Source organism: Brachionichthys hirsutus, chromosome 5 (assembly GCF_040956055.1).
Source record: "Brachionichthys hirsutus isolate HB-005 chromosome 5, CSIRO-AGI_Bhir_v1, whole genome shotgun sequence".
Classification (NCBI taxonomy): domain Eukaryota; kingdom Metazoa; phylum Chordata; class Actinopteri; order Lophiiformes; family Brachionichthyidae; genus Brachionichthys; species Brachionichthys hirsutus.
The window spans coordinates 4,861,254-4,881,522 of record NC_090901.1 but is presented as its reverse complement, the minus strand read 5'-3'; the positions used below and the strand labels follow the sequence as shown (position 1 = coordinate 4,881,522).

Genomic DNA, 20,269 nt, shown 5'->3' with positions numbered 1-20,269 from the left:
GCGATGACACAAACCTGCCCTGTGCAGACGGTCCCTTGACCTCAGTATCTAAAATAGCATCCAGTCCACTACTGTTGCCGTGTCCTCTCTCTGAGCTCACAGACTCCACAGGGCGAAGTGCAACATCACCGTCTCGCAAAGAAAGTCCTGTGAGCATCAGCAGTCTGAACACGGCAGCGAGAGAGGCGCCGGCGGTCGCGGCTGCGGCAATCCAGCCAAATCCAAATGAATCCGGGTCTCCCAGGTTTGTTCATCCTGGTTGGAGGGTGATGACTGCTGTGCTCTGCTGGGGGTGCTTATCTGCTGTCAGCGGTCGCTGGCTTTACAGACCTCATGTTATCAGGGATCAGCCTGTTCAGGGATTGGAGGGCCCACGGAAAGTAAACATAGAACCTGTCCTTTGCTTATCTATCCCAGGAGAGAGTGTGTGCATTATGTGTGTCTGTGTGAGGAGAGAGAGAGAGAGAGAGAGATGCACCGAGTGAGGCGCTTGTTTCCATGGCAACCTCTTCCTTTATCACCCCCCCCTCCCCTCTATAGGAGAACCCTGGTGGTCTTTGTGTAATGCGATTCCACTAGAATGCACTGTGGATTAAAGCTGCACTGCCTTCGGGCCCTAAGCAGGGCAACAGTGAAGACATTATTACCCAGATCAAATGCTGTAATCACCAGGCACTGGGGGGGCTTTCACATCCACTGCGGATAAAACCTAGGACTGGCAATACTCAGGTGATTAGAGGATTATTATTCTGCATTTCAGCACGGTGCCAGTCTCTGGCTGCTGGAAGAGAGAAAAGAAAATGATTCCCTGTGCGATGGATGGGGGGGGGGGGTTGGCGAAAAGCAGAATGTTGTCCCAAAAGACTGACCTGAATCCTGGTGGATGGTAGAAATAAAATAAACACGTAATAAACAGCAGCGTGCGTGAGCAAGTCCACTTTCCAGGATTGAGACTTTAGAAAGTCGGTCAATGTTCTGATGCTCAGAGCTGCAGTTAAACATTGCATCTAGTGTCTGTTCATAATAGACGAGGGCAGCCTCGGCCTGCGCATGAGAACCGACTGAGAGCCCGCTGATCAGCGGAAGGCGAGACAATGACCTCCCCCCTCAGTGTCCAGCAGTAGGCACTCAGGGGGCCACAACCATTCATCTGCAGATATTCCACTGTTTGACTAAGAGAGGAAGAACATTCTACTTGAGCAAGGAGCTTAAGCTACAAAGGCGCACAGGAAGTACACACTTCAGCGATGTGGGAAAAGAAAGGCGACAGCCTTTAACAAAATGAGCCCGTGAGAGCGGAGCACGGCGGCCGGCTCCATGCTGAAAGCATCCGGCGCAGCTTTTAGAATCCAACAAAAACATCTCCGAAGAGGCGGCCATACGAAGGGCTCACAGCTTCAAACACAGAGGACCAGAAGAGCCTCGCTGCGGAGTGGAAGTACATTCACCTCATCCTGCCCAAAAGTACTCAACTACCAAAAGGCCACTCAAGAGAACTGAAGAGTGTTTGCGTCATACTTCTTAAGTGACGCCGCACGAAACCGGCCTCATGGCGTCGCTGGGAGACGCTGGTTGAACAGCAGAGCAGCCAGAACGTCTCGTCTCCTGCCGGCCCTTCTGTTGATGTCAGCTCCTATCTGGTCGCATTTACCGATGCACTCCCATTTACTGTCAGGCAGAGCCTCTGTGCATGCAGAGATGAAGACGAGAGCGAGGGCGAGCAGCCCCCCCCCGGGACGATCGTCGTCTGGTTTGCACCGACATGCAACCTGTCACTACACGCGGCGTCTTTTCCTGAGTTACGGGAGCAGCCACTGCGTCTGCTGGCTTTACGCTCTTCTATCCCAGCGCCGGGCTGCAGCAGGAAAGCAAACATCAACCTGCATTGGCTAAACCTAATGCCTTAATTTAAACCGTTGGAATCATTTCCTTTAAAATGTGCAACGGCTGATAGGCAGCAGCAGCACGACAGAAAATCAACCCAACAGGATGTTTTATAGAAAAACAGTTTATTGATTTACCAACAACTGCCAACTGTACAACCCTTAGCGACGATGAAATGTGAATGCTACACAGTCTTACTTAGTTTTTTCTGTAGAGACTATTCCTGTCTATGAGAAGATTGTAGTTGAATATTATGAAATACTGAAGAAAGCAAACAGAGTACACCCAAAATGTCAAATGTGTAATGGCTTGGCCGACCTCCTTCATAACGAACGATAACCAAGTCGTCAGTCCCAGAGAGTCAAACAAGAGTGGAAAGAATTCACTCCTGACTGATGACTAAACCTTTGCTGAGAGGAGAAATTTAAGATTCATACAATTGTCAACAGACTGAAGTCAAGTCACAGCTGCTTCTCCATAACATTCCTCCACTCGATGGTTATCCGTTTTCAATGTCGATGAAAGCAGCCAGTGTTTTTGGATAGATCTTCATTTCAAAGTTGCTTTTCTGCTGACTGGGGGCCAAAGGGTAGAAGTGAGTGGAAGTCATGATTTTCCCCTTCTTCAAGTCTGAAAAGGGGGGCTTTTCCAGAAGTCCCGGCTGCTAACATCCATGGAACAAATGTCTTTTCTTTTTTTTTTGTATTGAAGTGAAGTGAATAGTGAAGAAAAAAATGCTGTTGTCAGGGAGGAAAAAAAATTATTCCAAATTAGATTTCCGAAAAGGTCAAACTAGACAACGGACGTGAAAAACGCAGAGGAGGGAGAAAACTGAAATAGAATATCCTCTTACAAAGTCCTAATCTAATTTCCATGCCCAGAAGGGACAGAAATTCACGGCGAGAACGAGAAAGAACCATCACAAGCGTAACTGGACACCAAAATATAAATCTATAAAAGGCCTTTTATTACTCCATTATGTACACTTTTCACAGGACCTCCGTGGAGAAGCTCCGGAGTGAAGCGCCGCTTCTAGTCGTGTCGTGGATGTTTATCTCCACAATAAAAAGGATGGGAAAAAAAAAAAAGAAATATCCAACAAACAGGAAAAACAGCAAGACACGATTTTCTTCTTGGGGAAAGTGGTTCTTGCTGTACAAGTGTTGTGTGAGGAAGGGAGGAGCTGAAGGTCACAGCATCCAGGGGCACGACAGAGCTGACATCCATTTCAGTCTGGCAGTGCCAAATGTCCTGCCCCCACCCCGGGGGGCTGCAGGCAACATCCACGCCGTCTGTGTGAGGGAAGGTACGTGGAGGAAGAGTCTTTACCGCTCCTGGTGCACGGGGGGGGGGGCGAGCTCTGATCCAAAGCGGCCCCGCCCTAGTAGATCACTTCATAAACAGTGGCCTTCTTGTCACCGGAACCCGTCACAATATACTTGTCGTCTGTCGAGATGTCGCAGCTCAGAACGGAGGAGGATTCCTTGGACTGAAGAAGTTTAAAGAAGATTAGTTTTACACTACAAGTGAATTTAGGTGAAGATTAGCTGACGATAGGGGCGGATTCGATTGCGGTGATATTCAATTCTGGCCTGATGCCCCTCGTCAAGACTTCGTTGTCAGGTCAATAATTCAGGTTCAGCTTTCACTGAGAGGAAAGTCCTGTCAGACAGCGGTCGCTGCGTCCTCCCTCACAGAGACAACCGTGCAGGCTGCAGACGGTGCATTGATCTACATACCTGGAATATGCTGGCGCCATAAGGAGTCCTCCAGGCATTCAACAGATTGTCCTTCCCAGTGCTTACGAACCATTTACCTGCAGAGAAAACGCAGCACAATCAGACCTCTTCCAGCGAAGGGGAAGTAGAGACAACAATTAGACCAATTAGATTCAGACCATGAAAGGTTTTAACATTACATAAAGCACAACAGTCAGTAACGTCTGTGGTTTTATGCATGCGTGTGCGTGTTCGTACCACAGTAGGCGAACTTCAGGGAGAGGACACAGCTCTCGTGCAGGTGGAGCTGGTACTTGTCAGGTTTAGAGTGGTGGAGCACCTCCACATTGCTGCTCTCCATGCCCACAGCAAGCCATTCCCCAGTCGGACAGTACCCCAAGGAGAAGATCTGGAACGGGACAGATAAATAATTACTGACAGGACTGCAGCTAAAAGGAAACCGTCCTCCACGCGTCGGTCTCTGGGCATCTGTTATCCATGATTTCTTACCTGTGAAGTGAAGTCGTGCTGCTGAAGCTGTCGACCCTCCCTTAGGTCCCAGGAACGAACAGTGTTGTCAAGACCGCCTGTCCAAAGTTTCGTGCCATCGTGGGATATATCTATGCAGCTAGCGCCATCGGTGTGACCCTGGAACTGCCTGCAGTCAAAGTCAGAAAGAATACAACCATTTATTGGCATCTCCTTTTAAAATGACTCATGCGACATCAATCCTGCCACGGGGCCAAAGCCCGCAGAGCGTGACCAAGCGTTTTTTTTCCAACCTAACGAGAGTCTGGTTGTGCAGGTCCCAAACGGCAATGTTTCCGTCGCTGCAGCAAGAGAAGCAGACTTTGGCATCAGGGCTGATGGCCAGGGCGTAACACGCTGGGGCCGAGGAGGTAAGCTCCGCCTTGATGCGTGGTGTCTGAGAAGCCAGATCCCAAATAGTCAATGTGCTGGCCTCCCCTCCGACAATCAATGTGCGTCCATCAGGCAGCAGCTTACAGGAGCGGATGTAGTTATCCCTGTTCTGTTGCAGAGGACAAAACGAATCAATGCACGTTCTGGGCAGTGGAGCCAAAGAGATTGAAGAACAAGGAGCAAAATCCTTCCCTCATCAGACCAACCTGCGGGTATTCTAAAAACCCAGGACAGATTTTAGCTCGCTGTATTGACCCATTTATTTGTTTATATTCAAAATTCAAGACTCTCAAGAATTTATTTGAAATTGCCACGTGAGGTTTATTATTTCTAGTTTCCGCCAGAAGCACTTTCTTCTATTTTACGCAAACACAGACTAAAAAAAAAAAAAAAATCGGCTTCATTTACTGAAAAATTGAGTGCATGTTTGTGTTCTCGTATAACAATGGATAATCCAATTTGGTTAAAGAATGAGGTTGTATATAAACAGTCCATTACCTTTCAAAACAATTGCACAAAGAGATTAAGGTGGGAAAAAAAAACAATGGGATTCAGCCGCGATACTCACCAAACAGTCCAGCTGGGACACGGGGCTCTTGCTGCCAGGTTGGCTGATGTCCCAGATTTTGACACAGCCTTTGCCGCCAGTGTAGACATGACGTGTCGGGTTGCTAATGGTAACAGCGCACACCACCTCTCCGTGGCTCAGGGTGTTGATTTGACGGGCGTGGCGTGGAATGCCAGGGCCGATCAGGGCATCAGGTGGAAAAGGAACTGGCTGCATCTGACCGTCTGCGCTGACGTGGAAGGAGTACGCCCTTATGGAAGAGACAAATGTGCAGCACGGTTTTCTAATGTTGTTTTATAGAAATGCATGACCATATCACATTCGGCGAGTCGCTTACGGTTTGCCACCAGACATGGATGTGAGGCTGGCAGGAAGGCCGGGAGCTCTCATGTGAGAGTGAGGATCAAATCCCTGAAAAATGACAATATGGAAACCTTCAAATGGGAAAATATACTGGACCGGTGATCAAATCCACACGGTGGTATTTAATTAAAAAAAAATCAAGGGTTGACATTTTGAGATGACTGTTAGAGGTTCACTCCACAGGGAACCTTTAACAGAGAGATATGAGAGAGGTATTGATCTTTTCATCTTACTCCTGCCAGGAATGTGAAGAACTGATGCAGAATGGGAATGAGCACATTCCTCAAAATGTCAAACTGTCCTTTTTATCTACATGCAGTGATTGTAAACGCAGCTACCATGGGAGAGCGGCCGTAGGCTGCAGCAGCTGCAGCGCTCATCTGGGGGGAGATGTGCAGACCAGCATACACTCCGGGACTCGTCAGGCCTCCGTTCATTTCATGGTGACCCATCATCGCAAAGGGGGTGGGGTAGGAGCCTGCGATCGACAGAGGGGTACGCAAAGCTGGGGCTGCTGCAGACAAAGACAGGAGGAGGATATTGGTATGTTACGTAACATTACATGGGGAGAGGATGGAATAAGATTATCTCACTTGCTGGAAAGAAGAGAGTGTGGGACGAACCGAGAGCCTCCATGCCTGGTGGTTTGCCCAGGATGGGTCTGAGCCCAGGAGTGGAGCTGGTGCCAGGGGTGGGGGCATCGTTGCGTGGGGTGGGGGTGTTTGACTTGAGACCAGGCGTGGAGGATTTGTCATTCTGTCGAGGGAACGAAAGAGCAGGCACACTCACACACAATCCCGGGAAGCAGGCACTGCGCAGACTGACAATTTGAGAGCCAACTGAACTTAATCCAATCTAATTCTGACAACCCTCATAGTCCCGCACAGTCATAAACTGCTATTTATTCTAAAACCTATTATGGCCACAATGGAGATGGGGCCGTTTTTATCCGCTCGCTGCTTTGGCTTTAATCTTTTAGTGAGACGGGGGGGGTCCTGGAATAGTTAAATACATTGAGCTATTAACAGAGAAGACCTGACTGATCCTGATGCAGCACAATATTATCCCTGACATTTAGTCATGCACTTAAAGCACCGGCCGTCATTCCTAATCCACAACCCGCCCCAGATTTATATGCTCCCTCTGCAACTCGTTTAAACCCTTTCTGTCCTACTTTAATGCTAACTCCTGGTATCTTACATGGCTGAGCTCCTTGGCCTTGGAGGATGGGGTGCTTCCAGAGGAGGCCACCGATGCAGGGCTGTTGGGCGTGTCCTTCTTTGGAGGGCGGGGCTTATCAATGCCATTTTCGGGCGGTGAGTGTGCTGGGCTTGCCCGTGGAGTAGCGGGGTCCTGCAGAAACACAGCAAAAGGATATTGAGGTTGATGTAAAAGCATCATCTCGGTTTTAAAATGTCTCGCTGCGCTGCTTACCTCGTTAGATACATCCACTACCAGGTCATCGCTTTTCTCCCCGTCACTGTCCTGTGAAAACAACAGGCAAATTATTCCACTTGCCTTGTTTTGGGGGGGGGGGGGGGGGTCAAACTTTTTAAATAAGATAATATTTTGCAATCTGTAAATATGAATTTGTGTCTTCTTGGTGGAGCCTGCCCTGCACAAAAGCCCACATAAAAGCCCTATCCCAAGCTAACCAATACTGTTGTGCATCTTCATATCAAATCAACTTCTCTATCTTTTCATGAAAGCAAATAAAAGCTTTAGCGGCTTACATATCTGCTCATGTTGTCCTTCTCCTCCACTTTGCGTTTCTTGGAGTCTAAGCTGTAGTCGGAGGAGCTGCGGTGCTTCTCGCTGGAGGTGCGTAAGCTTTCCGACGGGGATATAGAGTTATTCTGCAAAGCAGGAAACCAAACACGCTTTATTACCGTTTCATCTTCCATCATGAAAGAGCGCAGTGAGTCATTCACAAATTCACAGCGAGCACGCTGCGCCAATCCAAACAGCAAAATTGCCCCATTCACACGGCTGTGTGCGCTGCAGACATAAACTAAAATGCAGCTGCAGGCCCGCTCCAAGCAGTGCCCTGACACCAGCCAAGCCCGCGCTCACACAAGCCTGTCCCTGGCCAACCGGCAGAATGGACTGCTATCTCGACTGAAAGGAGGAGGGCTTGTTTTCCAATCTGGGCTCCCTCCTCCTCATAGCTGGACAACAAACCGCCTCACGGGGACATGAGTCGTGTTTTGTGGCCCGAACAGAGCGCCTTTTCTCCAGAGGCAGTCAGGCTAAGAGAGAGAAAGAGCGTGAGAGTGGGAGAGAAACTGTTATGTTGTGGGCATTGATTGGCTCAGCGCACTTGGGCACGATGTCAGCTCAGGCTCTGCAAAAGAAAGAGAATCTATATCCTGCCAGTGGGCGCAGCGGCGTGGGACCGACTGGTGCTTCTTCGCGGGCCCTGGCTCACAAGACAAGCTGGGACAGATCACTCTGGGACAGAATGGGGGGGGGACGAGGCCAATGTCCAGCGACTTTCACAAGAGTCTTCCTCTGAAGACCAAAAAGCAACAGCGTGGACCAAGTCAGTGGCAGCCCAGAGACGGGAACAATGGCCGCTGGACTAGCAGTCTGGGCAAAGGGCCACTGTCTGCATAATGGCTGACCTTTAAAGAGATGCTTAGCGTGACTCATTAACCAAAGTCACCACTCTGCTATCAGATGACCTGGGACAAGAGCACAGAAACAAAACAGGCCTGCTAATCGCCCCAGGAGTTCCATTTCTTCAGACATGACTGCACCCATTCATCTGGCCCGGCCTGCAGAAACACAATCTCACAGGCCCATCACAAGCCATCAGAAATCGCAGCCGTTCAATAAAACGCTTTACCAGGTCAAAGCGGAGAGGGCGATGAAAAAGGAAAGAAAACAATTCTCCATTTGTGTTCATAAATATTTATCATTATATTTATGCCGAAGGGGAGAAAGAGTGAGCTGGTAAACAAGCGAGACAGTAGAGGAGGATAAAATAAATCCCTTAAGACGGGGGGGAAGTCCAAGTCTTTCTTTAATTGTGATGAAATTACAAGGCTTCTAATCTCTCCAGCATGATACCAGTCATTTCCCTTCTGGATTAAAGCACAGGATTTATATTCCAAACCTCATTTCCAATTAATCATTTTATTAAAAGCAGATTACAACACTGCATGAAATCAGCGGTATGTGGGATGTTGGCAGGAATGTACTTTTTTTTTTTTACATGACATTCACAGTGGAGATGAAAATGTGATGAATTAAGGAGCCACTGAGCCCTAAAATAAAAACTATGTGTGGGTTTTGGACACTCACCGTGTTCTCTGCATTCCAGACATCACAATGGCAGCCGAGGCGATGATGAAACAAAACAAAACAAAACAAAGAGAGAAACGAGGCAGTTAGCATATGATAAAGAAGGCTTCTGGGTGAAGGTGTGGGGATCGGCTGCAGGGCACCGGGCTGCTGAACGGCACCGGGCTGCTGAACGGCCTATGCATCTTGGGCTGGGAATGCAGCCGCTCATTACCCAGACGGAATGAGAACAGACAGGATGTGCTCCTCACCTGCAGGCCTCGCTGTTCAACGTCTGACTCTACACCGACCTGCCAATCTCGCAAAAAGATTTCAGCGTGATAGCATGACCATGAGGCCGAGTTCACGTTTTAAAACTCGATCGTTCACCAACCCCATCCATTAAATGGCAGCTGTTTGTGGGCGTGTGTGAACAATCGCACGTCATTCTAGGGCCTACGCTACAACTGCACGGCACCCGACTGCCGCAAAGGTCGAGCATTTCAGGAGAGCTGCTTAAGGATCTTTTGTATTATTAATTGTTCGTGTATGTGCTTTTGCAAAACTGATAACTTTAAATAAATGGCATTTAATTATCTGTCTATTGTAGCACATGTTATTATCGCTTATTTCATGATCAGTAGGATATTTAATCAATGAATTATTTAATGTAATATGGGCACACATCACATAGGACTAATAATCTAATGATAATCTAATAGTAATTCGAGGTTTGGCTACATTGTCGCATGAAAAGCGTGATTTGGCACATAAACATGAATTCTCTAGAGCTGAATTTGTGTTGCTTTTGATCTGACAGATGTTTTTCGGTGACCACTGCTTGAATCCAGCACCATGACAGACTCCTTTTGTTGTGTTGCTTTCCAGCAGACCGCGTTTTCTTGCGTTTGGACTCAGTTAAAGTTATGGGCATGCATATTTCAACTCGCAGGCATCCCTAGCCTTTTGCATGGCTTGAGATGGCAACTCAATAAAGCATTATTTGGTATTAAAACACATCGCTTCGATGCAAAATGTGCCGTGGTTTGCAGTTCTGTACGGTAAAATAGGATATATTTCAATTCTGGCTAAACAGCTAGTGCAGAACTGCACGCATTTCCTCACCTCTGTGTTCCAGATCGTGGTGGTTCTTCTCATCCTTCACTGGTAGGTGGGCTTGGCTGCCCAGTGCACCCAGCGCTAGCAGGCCTGATCCGGAACCTGCCACCGGAGGAATGCCAGGCGGCTGCAGGCCAGACGGGTGAGGTGGCAGCTGGACGGGAGGCCCATGGGCAGCGTGGCTGAGGTGTTGGGCCTGGAGCTGCTGCTGCTGTGAACAGACAGACACCAAGTGGGTCAGAGGGAAAAGGCAAGGAGAAACAAGACACCATGCACAAGAATGATCAGTTAAACCCTGGCTGGTATTAGCACACACACACACACACACACACACACACACAAATCTATTCCTGTCAGTATCACACGGCCCCTCCCACTCACTGCTGGTTCCATACCAGTATGGGATAAGCGTCAGAGTGCATGAGGCCGACAATAAACCGCTCAGACGCACAATTACACAGCTTTAGATGGTTGAAAACAAAAACATGTTTCCTTCTGCACCAGTTTAAGTCAGCCACACAGAGGAAGCTCGTCTCCCATTAGCACAACGCCGCTACACATCTATGGATCGAATCCTCTGTAGGAACGCGGAGGTACGCTGGTATCTGTTAGCCTGTGGGCGAAACATCTGCCTGCTTTTTAAACACTTCCAAAACACAACAAGGATCACTGCTCTCAAATTCATGTTCCTGCACTAACAGAACATGAATCATTTGCAAATCCAAACTTTAAGAGACTGAGGGAACATTAAGTGCCAGGAGCTGGCAGCCCTTCCCTCGCACTCGGAGTATTTGAGTGCGTGTTTGTGTGCATGTCTGGAAGGCTTTTCCGGGAGCCAGGTCCAAGGGTCCCATACATACTGGCACTCAGTCAACCCTCCAATATTCACCATCAATATTTGAAAGGCATGGGCAAATGGGATGGGAGTTAAAAGGCACTCAGCATGGAAGTAAGCAGTTTAAAGCAAGGTTAAATAATACTTAGCTGAGACACCAATAAAAAAACATCAGCAATTTATTACCAGTCTACGAGCCAGCTGAATAATTCAGCCTGCTGTTGCAGCGTGGGCCTGACTGACTTCAATCGGTGACCATTTATGGGCATTTCAGGAATACTGGTCACTTTGTGACGACTGGGGAGGTGAAACATCTACCCACAAGTTAAGTTCGTACAGAGGAACTTGCAGACTAAGAATCGCAAAAAGATATGACATTATTCCATCTATTCCAATTTCTTATTGACCTCACAACTGTATCTACCCTAAGGACGGAGAAACCCGGATTGGAAAGCAGCGAGGTTTTTAATGTGCTATCTTGATCTTCACCCCATAAGTCAGATGTCGATCTTGTTACGCGGCGTCACAAGAAAGAGAGCGAGAGTCTCTGCTATAATATTATGTCCATGAGGGAAATTACGGAGCCAGGCGAGCGCCATCCTTGCTCATTGTGTTTAATGAGGCGCTGATGGGTAATATGCATGGTTGATCAGCAAGAGCCCTCGTTAGAGGGCCATAAATGAAGACAATAATAAATAAAGAAAGGCGTCTGGCCTATTTCCTCTAATTTAATATTCCAAGATAAAGACCTTCTCTTTGCCCCCATATTTCCCTAAGAATAAATGTAGCCAGAAAAAAAAGCAGTAAATGTATTGTAGTAGTCTCCAGTGTGCGAGCTTCACTAACTGTAAACGCATATAGCACCGGGAACATGTAGCACCCACAGGTTTGTCACGTAGGACGTGTGCACAAACCCGAGTATTTCAACGGCAGCATTGCACACGTAGATATTTGTGTACATGTCACGGACCATGAGATCAGGAAAGGCAGCTACCATGGCTACAGCCGCTCTCTAGCTGCTCTTCTTTCCCTTATTATATACTGCTTAGCAATTGATGGCGTACCAGACAAAAGGCATCTCTTTCAATTCAACGCCATTTTTAATGCAAACCAATTAAGTGGTGTTTATCCACGCGGTCAGTCACCGGGAGAACGGCAAAACTTGATATTTTGTGTGTTTTCTAATCAAAAAGGAGGCCCCACCTGTCAGGTTCATCTCCACGCCAGCAGCTCGCCCTACTTGCATCCTATTAATGGCCCTCAGCGCCATCAATAAGGCATGCAGCTGGCTCCTGGATGCTGCCGGTCTGCCTGGCACGCTCCTTCACCCCACCTTGCTTTACAATATGCATGAGGGTGTTGGCATGCCTACAGAGAGCTTCTCTGCAATGAATAACTAATGGGGAGGCATTCGTAAAACATACAGTAGCTACACTTCCAGCTCCTCTGACATGAGCCAGGGCCAGTGTTTCATAAAACAGACGAGGTGCCAAACTGGACCATATATTAACATCATAAATGGACTCGTCTGTGAGTTTTAATGTTGCTCATTTTAAATGGAGCCAAAGACCAAGAGGGCTGTGGAGTAAAAACCAGCACAGCCGCAAATTCAGTAAAGTTCCAAACGTGATAATCATGAGGCATAAATCAAATCTGCTTTTCTTAGGAACAACTTCTGCTTGCAGCTGCTCTGCTTTGATTAAAGCGGAATAATGCATCCCCTTCGGTCCAACGAGTGAAAAACAAACCGCTCTCCACTCAGCTGCCGAGACACCTACTCAGTCAAAACCTAGGGAGCAATTATCCTGGAACAAAAGGTCACCAAGGGGGCATTAATTGAATTTCAATATGTGCCTCCCAGTCATCAAGTCAGCCTTTTGAGCCAGCCTCTTATGCATACTAAAGACTCTGCAAAATTCAGCTGTAGCAAGAAGATCACTGATAGCCTCAGCTTTGTATCGGGTGTGTGCGTGACACCAATCACTTTTGCTTTAGGAGGGCAGGAGCCCACCTAATCAATAAGGAGCAGATGGTGTTTTTAAGTAGGCGACGAAGGCCATGCATTGCTGCACAGTGCACAGTGCGATGAGCCAAGAGAGCCGAGCTGCAGAGACGAGATGGCTGCCGGCTGTCTGAGCCACCTCAGCTCGCTAGCAACGCCGGCTGTGTTCCGGCTCGCCCTCTGCCTTTTTAATTCCCACAGCTATCCAGGTCAGCAGCGAGGGATGAAGCGCCTCGTTAAAACCTTAGCCAATTAAAGCAATACAGGCTGCGAAGAGGATCTCAAGAGCTCTCAGGCTTGCATTCACATGCCCACAACAAGGCAGAGGAGATGCCATAGAGCCCAAAGCTGCAGCAGCACAGAGCCCAAAGCTGCAGCGACACCTGCAGTGTATGTAATATGCGGCATTATATAGACACACACGCAAAAACATGAAATTAATCCCATACAGAACTCCATGCATCAAGAAGAAACCATTTAAAATGAATGTCTAACGTGCAGGTTTGTCTCTAACTGAGGTCAAATGAAGGAATAAAAAGGGGGGTATACACACGGTGAGAGGCAGATTGGGAAGTCCACGTACCCCGATGATAGCATTCAGCTCAGTCATCGTCACCTGCTTAGCCCGCTCAACAGCCTGAGCGACCTGCTGTTGGTGCTGTGGGAAGACATTTACGAAAGATGACTGGAGCGTCCATGAATTTCACACTTTTGTTTCCATGCTGCTGCAATCTCAACATTTCACAATGTGCAATGCGCGTCTGCCTTTCAGTCCAAAACTGCATCGCAGAGTCAGAGATGCAAATCCAAAACTCACCTCTTGTGACAGGAATGGCATAATTTGAGCTAAGATTGCGTTGAGCCGTTTGGCAATCTCCGTCTGGAAAAACGAAAAAAGAGAAGCGAAAATGAGATGTCAGCGTATGAAATGGCGACTCCACGTAACCCCGCCTTTAATGTTTACACCGATTAAGTCAATTACCGCTGCAATCAGGACTGCTTGACTCGACATCCTCTAAACAGCGCGATATTGACATTTGAAATATTTAAAACATTAGGAGAGCCCAGGGGGATGGAGCACAGCTGTGCTGAGAGTGCACTCCATACTAAACGGATATGAACAGGCTGCAGCGAGGAGAGGATCCTCTCTCTCTCTCTCTCTCTCTCTCTCTCTCTCTCTCTCTCTCTCTCTCTCTCTGGCGCTGCCCCCCTTCCTCTCCATCTTCAACTGTGGTGTCCTGCAGTTAACCTCGGTTAAACCACGCAGCCACGCCCCAGGAAGAAGGGGCCCACTTACCAGACTGCACCGCTTAGTTACTTGTGACAGAGTGGACAGTTTACTTTCAGGGTTTAACTGTGGGGTTGAGCGACGTTTGTAAACCCCCTAATGACCTTGAGGGGATCACCTCAAATCAGCGATCGATACCGTTAGAGGACGAGTGCTAGCCTGCAGCCATTAAGTTAGAGTTCAGTGTGGTGGAGCTCTGCCTCCCTAACCCTGAAGCCCGGTCCATTTCTCATTCAATCAGCTGCTGCCCCCCCCCCCCTCCATGAGTCCTGCCTCCATTTTTCTGCTTGTCTACCAACTACCATGGCAACGGCTGCAGCCCTATCTGGCTGGGATCATTACGCAAATAGGAAAAAAAACCCTCTTCTTGACCGTAACAGGCTTTAAAATCATATTACGTGCTTGGAGGCAGGTCATTAAATTGAATTTTCAGCCTGTCGATCACATGAACACAGCAAATGAATGGTGGATAAAAAGAGCGACGGGAGGTGTGATACAACCCCCCCCCCCCCCTGTAAAAACACTGCACAGCCGGGTAGCTCTGCCTCCTTCTTCTTCCAGGGATGGGAGATGAGACTCTCAGGTTCAAATTCTGTGCCGAGAGCAGAAAAATAACAGCCGAAGCTGCATCATCTATGGAATTTACGAGCTGCAGTTCAACCCAAGGCCGCTGCGGAACACAAACACATCACAGGGATTTTCTCAAATGTTTCATTCGGAGCAGCACACACAACCGCCAGCTTATTTATTACACATGGCAGAAACGCCAGGCGCTTTTGGCAGCCAGACATATTTACCTCTGAGCAGAGCCAGAGAGATCGGAGACTAATGTCCGACAGAACGAGACCTGCTGACCCGAGCTGTAACACGGACAGCCACTTAGTTGGGCAAGCCAGCAGCACAAACAAGCTGAAGAAATAAATATCGGACGAGGCAAAATAAAGCCTGGGATCAGCGACAAACATATAGTAGCATGAGTTACATAAAGTACTGAAGTCCATAAGATAACACCGATTGCCCCTTGATTACTATATGTAGACAAGAGCGATGTCTGCCGTGCAATAAAGGTGACCTACGACCAATAAAGCGATGAAAGGCGTGGATAAAGTTTTATGAACATTAGCGTTAATACAAAGCAGTAAGTGCTCAAGAATGCCCTCAGAAATGGCTGGAAAGCTACAGAGCCTGTATAATCCATGTTTGTCGAGATAAGCCATGTCAATAGCGGTCAAACGTTTGACAGGATTTGCGAAAAGGCCTTGAGCGCAGAGTCCATTCCACTGTAGCTTAGTGCCGCGGTGACAGCTGGACGGACGAGGTCAGGAGGTGGCCGATCCACGGCGAACCGAAACAACGGGCGGTTTCTACACGCTCTGAACACGACATACAAATGCGTGGAACACGCGTCAACTCTGCTCTGCCTCTGCTGCCAAAGTAGATCCAGCGCAGTGCAGGGAGGATTGTTTTTTTTTTTTGTTTGTTCTGCTGGCAGATAAAAATGGGTCTGTTGTCACTTTAAGTAGCTGACAGCTTGGCCCTTGAGAGGCCAGCTTTGCACTGCCACTACACAATTACAGGTACTCGGACCTGTGTAGCACCACTTTAAAGAGCACTCCTCAGGCTGGCTTGTCAATTGTCTGCAGAAAGGTATTCGCCCGTTTGCTATCAGCAGTGGGGGGAAATGGGTTTGACATGCTGATGAGCATTAAATACAGAGAGAAAAGCCACTGGCGGCTGTTGATCACATGATCCATCTATAAACAATACTTGACTAGTCAGATTTCGAGGGCCTCCGATCTGCCCAAGATGACAATATCACCCCTTTTCCAGATTTTTCTAGTGGGAAGAAAATGAGTCTCCGCGCTTCATTGGTGGCTTGTCTAAGCCACAGAATGTGCACGTCTCCACTAAAGTTAGCGTGCACAAAAAAAGCCTCATATCCTTCGTTGATGTGAAGCAGGTCCAGCTCACACTTGCACATGAAGTAATCGACACCGATTTGGCGGCGAGACGGATGCATGAGTCACCGCCATGATTTCACCGATCGGGTCACTCGTTTAAAGTGAAGGACTGCGATTGGAAAACACCAAACTCCTTACAGCAAAAACAGCATAAAACCATATCCGCATTAAAGCGTATGTTAAAATACAATAACTTTCTGTTTATTTAAGTGGATCTGACAGCCCAACAGTTCACACCCTGTAATTATTAAACTCCAGCGCAGTCCCACAAGACAGATTGGGGCTCTAGGAGCGTTTAGCGGCTTGGCCGGCCGCAGCTTCTCCAACCACTTTTCACTGCATGCCTCTTTTTGCATGAACACTGCAGACAGCCTTGCTGGCTGACCAAATTTGTTTTGGCCCTAGATAAAGTATAATAGTTTGCGACTCAGCAAAGGGGTCCCGCAGCCACGGGTCTCGTGTCTGCGTTGGCACTACAGGTAACAGCCAAATCTGATTAAGCCTCAGCAAACCCCGTGCAGCTCGAGGAAACAAGCACCAGATGATGGTAATTACTGGCTGACATCACGCAGCAGAAATTAGCTGTTTGTCTCTCCGTGCTGTCACGGCTGATAGGGGGGGGGGGGGGGGGGGGATCAGATAACAGTGGTGCATCAGTCCATCTGAGCAGCGCTTGTGCGCGCGTGCCGAAATCTGAATTATGTCCCTGCACGGTAATGAAAAAGGCTCCGTTAGAGAAATGGATTTCCTCGCTGTGGAATAAATCTCCTGGCAGGAAAATAATATGCCTATGTGCATCCAATAATCCATCCCAACCCTTCCTGTTAACCACTCCCCACCTCCTCCCCCCTGCCCGAGGAGCTGCACGGATGGGGGGGAGGGGGCACACTGTTTGCTCACAAATATGCCATTCAGCAGGTTAGGGCCCCCACTGATGAATTATTCAAGCGTCTCCATCAGCTCTGTTGAGGTTCCTGATAAAAGTCAGGCGCTAAAATGGATCAGTCGATTAACCTGTTTACAGAGAGCCGGGCTGTTACACCTCCCCCACCTCTCTCCTCTATGATGTGCCTCTGGCGTGTGTGTGTGTGTCTGTCCCCCTCCCCCCCCTCATCTTTCCTCTGGTTGGTGATAAGTGCCTGACAGAAGCCATCGGAGCAGCTCGAACCCTGACAGACATGTGGCAGCGTGACACCCAGCACAGACACTGATGGATCACCCCCTCCACACCAATCCGCCATGTCTCAAATGCTGTCATTAACCGGGCGGGGTGTCGCAGAAGAGGGGGAGAACCTCGCCGGACTGACGACAGCGTGCGTGGCAATCGTAGGGTTACTCATTCATGCAGTCTTTATCTCTTAGAGAATCAGTTTGTTTGATCTGTGGAGCAATATTAGATAGGATCGCTGGATAAAGATAAGGGCACAATAAGTGCCAAAAGGACTTTTACCCCTCCTACTCGGAATGTAAAAATAAAAACACAGGGAAAAGAACTGGCACATCAGCACTCCTCTCTCTCTCTCTCTCTCTCTCTTTAGTCATTAAGTCAAAGGCTAAGCCTGCCAAAGTCTACCTTTAATCTTATCAAAAGGATGAGACAAATCCGGGCTTTGCACAAGTAAAAAAAAAACAGCTGCAGCAATTGTCCAAGCACTGGCACAAGAATGTGTTTGTGTTTCCTTCTCTACATGCAGCAGATCCGCCTGTTTGCAGCCTATTACTGATGCTCACTTCGGGTGGATACTCCTGCCCCCCCCCGGAAAACCACCGAGCGGAAAAATAGCAGGAACATGGCGGCACCTACCTGCTTGTGCATCTCTATGTTCAGCCCGTAGGACATCTCATAATACTGAAACGAAAGCAAGGATTTCAAAGTGAGACGATTGAAGTCGGGGAAAAAGACACATTTGCATTTGCGTTGTGCTCACATTTACTATTCATATGCGGTTATTTGATGTGCGCGGGCGGCGCAGCTTTTCTTTTTTATTTCTATATTAAAATCATGATGTGGATGTAAATTAAAATACTGCACATAAATGGGAACTGAGATTTCCATGACTACACCTACATGATGAAACGTTTTACATCATTGGACTGAAAGCTGAATATAATCCATCCTCAGTGGAGCAAATGTTGAAAATAGACAAACATTCGGCAGTTAAAATCAGACAAATGAAGTGTTTTTAGTCGGCAGCTGCAGTCGATGAATCTATATCTCTTATCGTCTCGCTCGAGCATGAGGAAAGGGTTCAATTTACCGATCAGAATCGTGAACCCTCTGATCTCCAAGATGTCTATTTACTTAAGCCTAACCCAATTGCCCAACGCGCTTGATATTTCAAGCCAGGTCTGAAATGTAATCCGGTGAGCCCACAAGTGGCAGCAAGGGCAGAAATGGCTTTCCAGTCAGCGTCTATTTGATGAGGCCAATGCATTATTCAGTCCATTAGCTTCTTCAAAAAAATGACTCTCAAACAAGAGAGCCATTCTGTCTGAGATCAGAGCCCCACAGCCGTAGTGTAACCCAACACCCAGTGCCGGCTGTGGGATACTTCCCTACATGTTTACCTAACCTCCTCCCCTGTCGGGCTGACATGTCATTTTCCTGTGAAAAGAATGTTTAACTTAAGCCTGCACGTATTGGTTTAAGTCGTCCCCGGCGTGTTTACCTGGGACAACAGAGGACGCTGCCACAGAAGAGCCGTCTGATTGCATCACGTCGGAGCTAAATTCTTTCAGTGTTACACAGACACCAACATTCAGTCAGCACAAAGTAACCTGCAGCGGGTTTCACATCCTCCATTTTGTTTGCTGTGGTGCTCGCCCCCCCCGCCCCCATCAGCTCACACCTAATTTATGGCCGTGCATATGTCTGAGCGTGGAGTCTCCTAGGAGAATAATCAGATCAGCACACACAGAGGGCGACCCTTGGCGATCTGGGGGGGGCGGCGCTTTTGTATAATGGGGCCTCATGTCAGGAAGAGCTCCGCCGTAACAAGCAGCCATGTCACCCTCCCTCTCGCTCTCAACCAGCCCTAACTACCCACACAGGTGATCACCATAGCAAACAGCCTGCCCCCCCCCCCTCCCTCCACCCCAAATACATCGTCAACAAGCCTCGACACTCGGAACCGTAATTGCTCTCCACCGTAACGTAATCTTACCATGACATAGTGGCGCTGCATCTCAGTCTTCTCATTGGCCAGTTTGTCGTACTCCACCTTCAGGCTAAAATAGAAGACAAGGTGTCAATTACAGGGATCTGTGTCACACCAGTAACCCGCCGATAGCTAACCAGCAGTGCGTGTTTCATCACTGCAGGATAAGTACAAATATTAGAGAGTAAATGTCGACACCGCCTCAGCTCTGGTGAGGCCACTGCGACCGTTACCTGTGATACTGGGCCTGCAGGAACTGAAATTCATCTTTAATCCTGTCACAAGACTCTGCGACAGTGAATTTGAAGCCGGGCTGGCCGGGCTGATGCGGAGCCTGAGAGAAGATTAGCAAAAGAAAAAAATAAATCACATCGGTCGAAAGTCTTTTTGCTGCATTGTTCTCCGTGCAGGCGAAGGAAGCTGAAGGCTTATCGTGTAACAATCGACTTGCAATATCCTGCGTGCCACACCAAAGGGCATGAGGCGTGCTTCACGACGCCGGCTTCACGTTGGAGCTCCATTCTCAATACGATGGTGCGTGTAAACACCTCCAGGCAGTGAGAACCACCTCCACACATTTAAAATCCATTTAAATAAAACCACAAACACGTGACAGAGCATGCACTGAGGGGGGGGGGGCACAGGTCTGGATTCATGTGTGCAGAGAGGACGTCCCCCCCCTTACCGGGTGTCGGCCTTGAGGATACATCTTGAAGTTGGACACCCTTTTGTTGATCTCGCCCGGTGTGCAGGTCCGTCGGCAAACAGGGGTGGGGGGGGTTAGGGGGGGGGGGAGGTGGTGAAAGCCTGTGTTGAAAAATGACGCGGTTTAATCAACGGACATAAAAACAAACACAATACAACAGAGCGTCGTTGTGGTTTCAGTCATTTCGGGGGGGCGGGGGGGCACCGCGCGTCTATGAGGCAGCACCGCCGCGCGTCTTTCTTCTCGGTGACCTTATTCGGTCGCTGTTCAGCCCGGTTGTGCGCAGATTCTCGGTTGATACATCTTAAGGGACGTGAAGGCAGCGCGACTTTCTCTCATGCGCTCTTTTGTTCCGGGCTCTAATAAACGACTGATGCTCGGTCAGATGTCGTCGGACGTAAACGCAGGCCGACAATCCGACGGGTTGAGTCCGACGAATAAACATAACTAAAAAAAACAAC

At 48.3% G+C, this 20,269-nt stretch overlaps 1 protein-coding gene across 2 annotated transcripts; it reads right to left on the bottom strand.

Moving 5' to 3' along the window:
• Positions 1-1,997: 1,997 nt before the first annotated feature.
• tle3a (TLE family member 3, transcriptional corepressor a) lies at positions 1,998-19,871 on the bottom strand. 2 transcript variants are annotated; one of them, XM_068739317.1, is made up of 20 exons: positions 19,788-19,871; positions 19,336-19,436; positions 19,109-19,172; positions 17,749-17,793; positions 13,513-13,575; positions 13,249-13,353; positions 9,865-10,069; positions 8,761-8,768; positions 7,188-7,310; positions 6,889-6,939; positions 6,655-6,807; positions 6,078-6,210; positions 5,790-5,968; positions 5,429-5,502; positions 5,092-5,341; positions 4,385-4,632; positions 4,113-4,260; positions 3,861-4,011; positions 3,624-3,700; positions 1,998-3,373 (listed from the first exon to the last, which is right to left on the bottom strand). In XM_068739317.1, the coding sequence occupies exons 1-20, from the start codon at positions 19,809-19,811 to the stop codon at positions 3,266-3,268; spliced, it is 2,310 nt and encodes a 769-aa protein (XP_068595418.1). In that variant the 5' UTR covers positions 19,812-19,871; the 3' UTR covers positions 1,998-3,265. The 2 variants fall into 2 exon arrangements, with proteins under 2 accessions (XP_068595418.1, XP_068595419.1); XM_068739318.1 differs by having other exon boundaries at positions 9,865-10,066.
• Between the last annotated feature and the right edge of the window lie 398 nt (positions 19,872-20,269).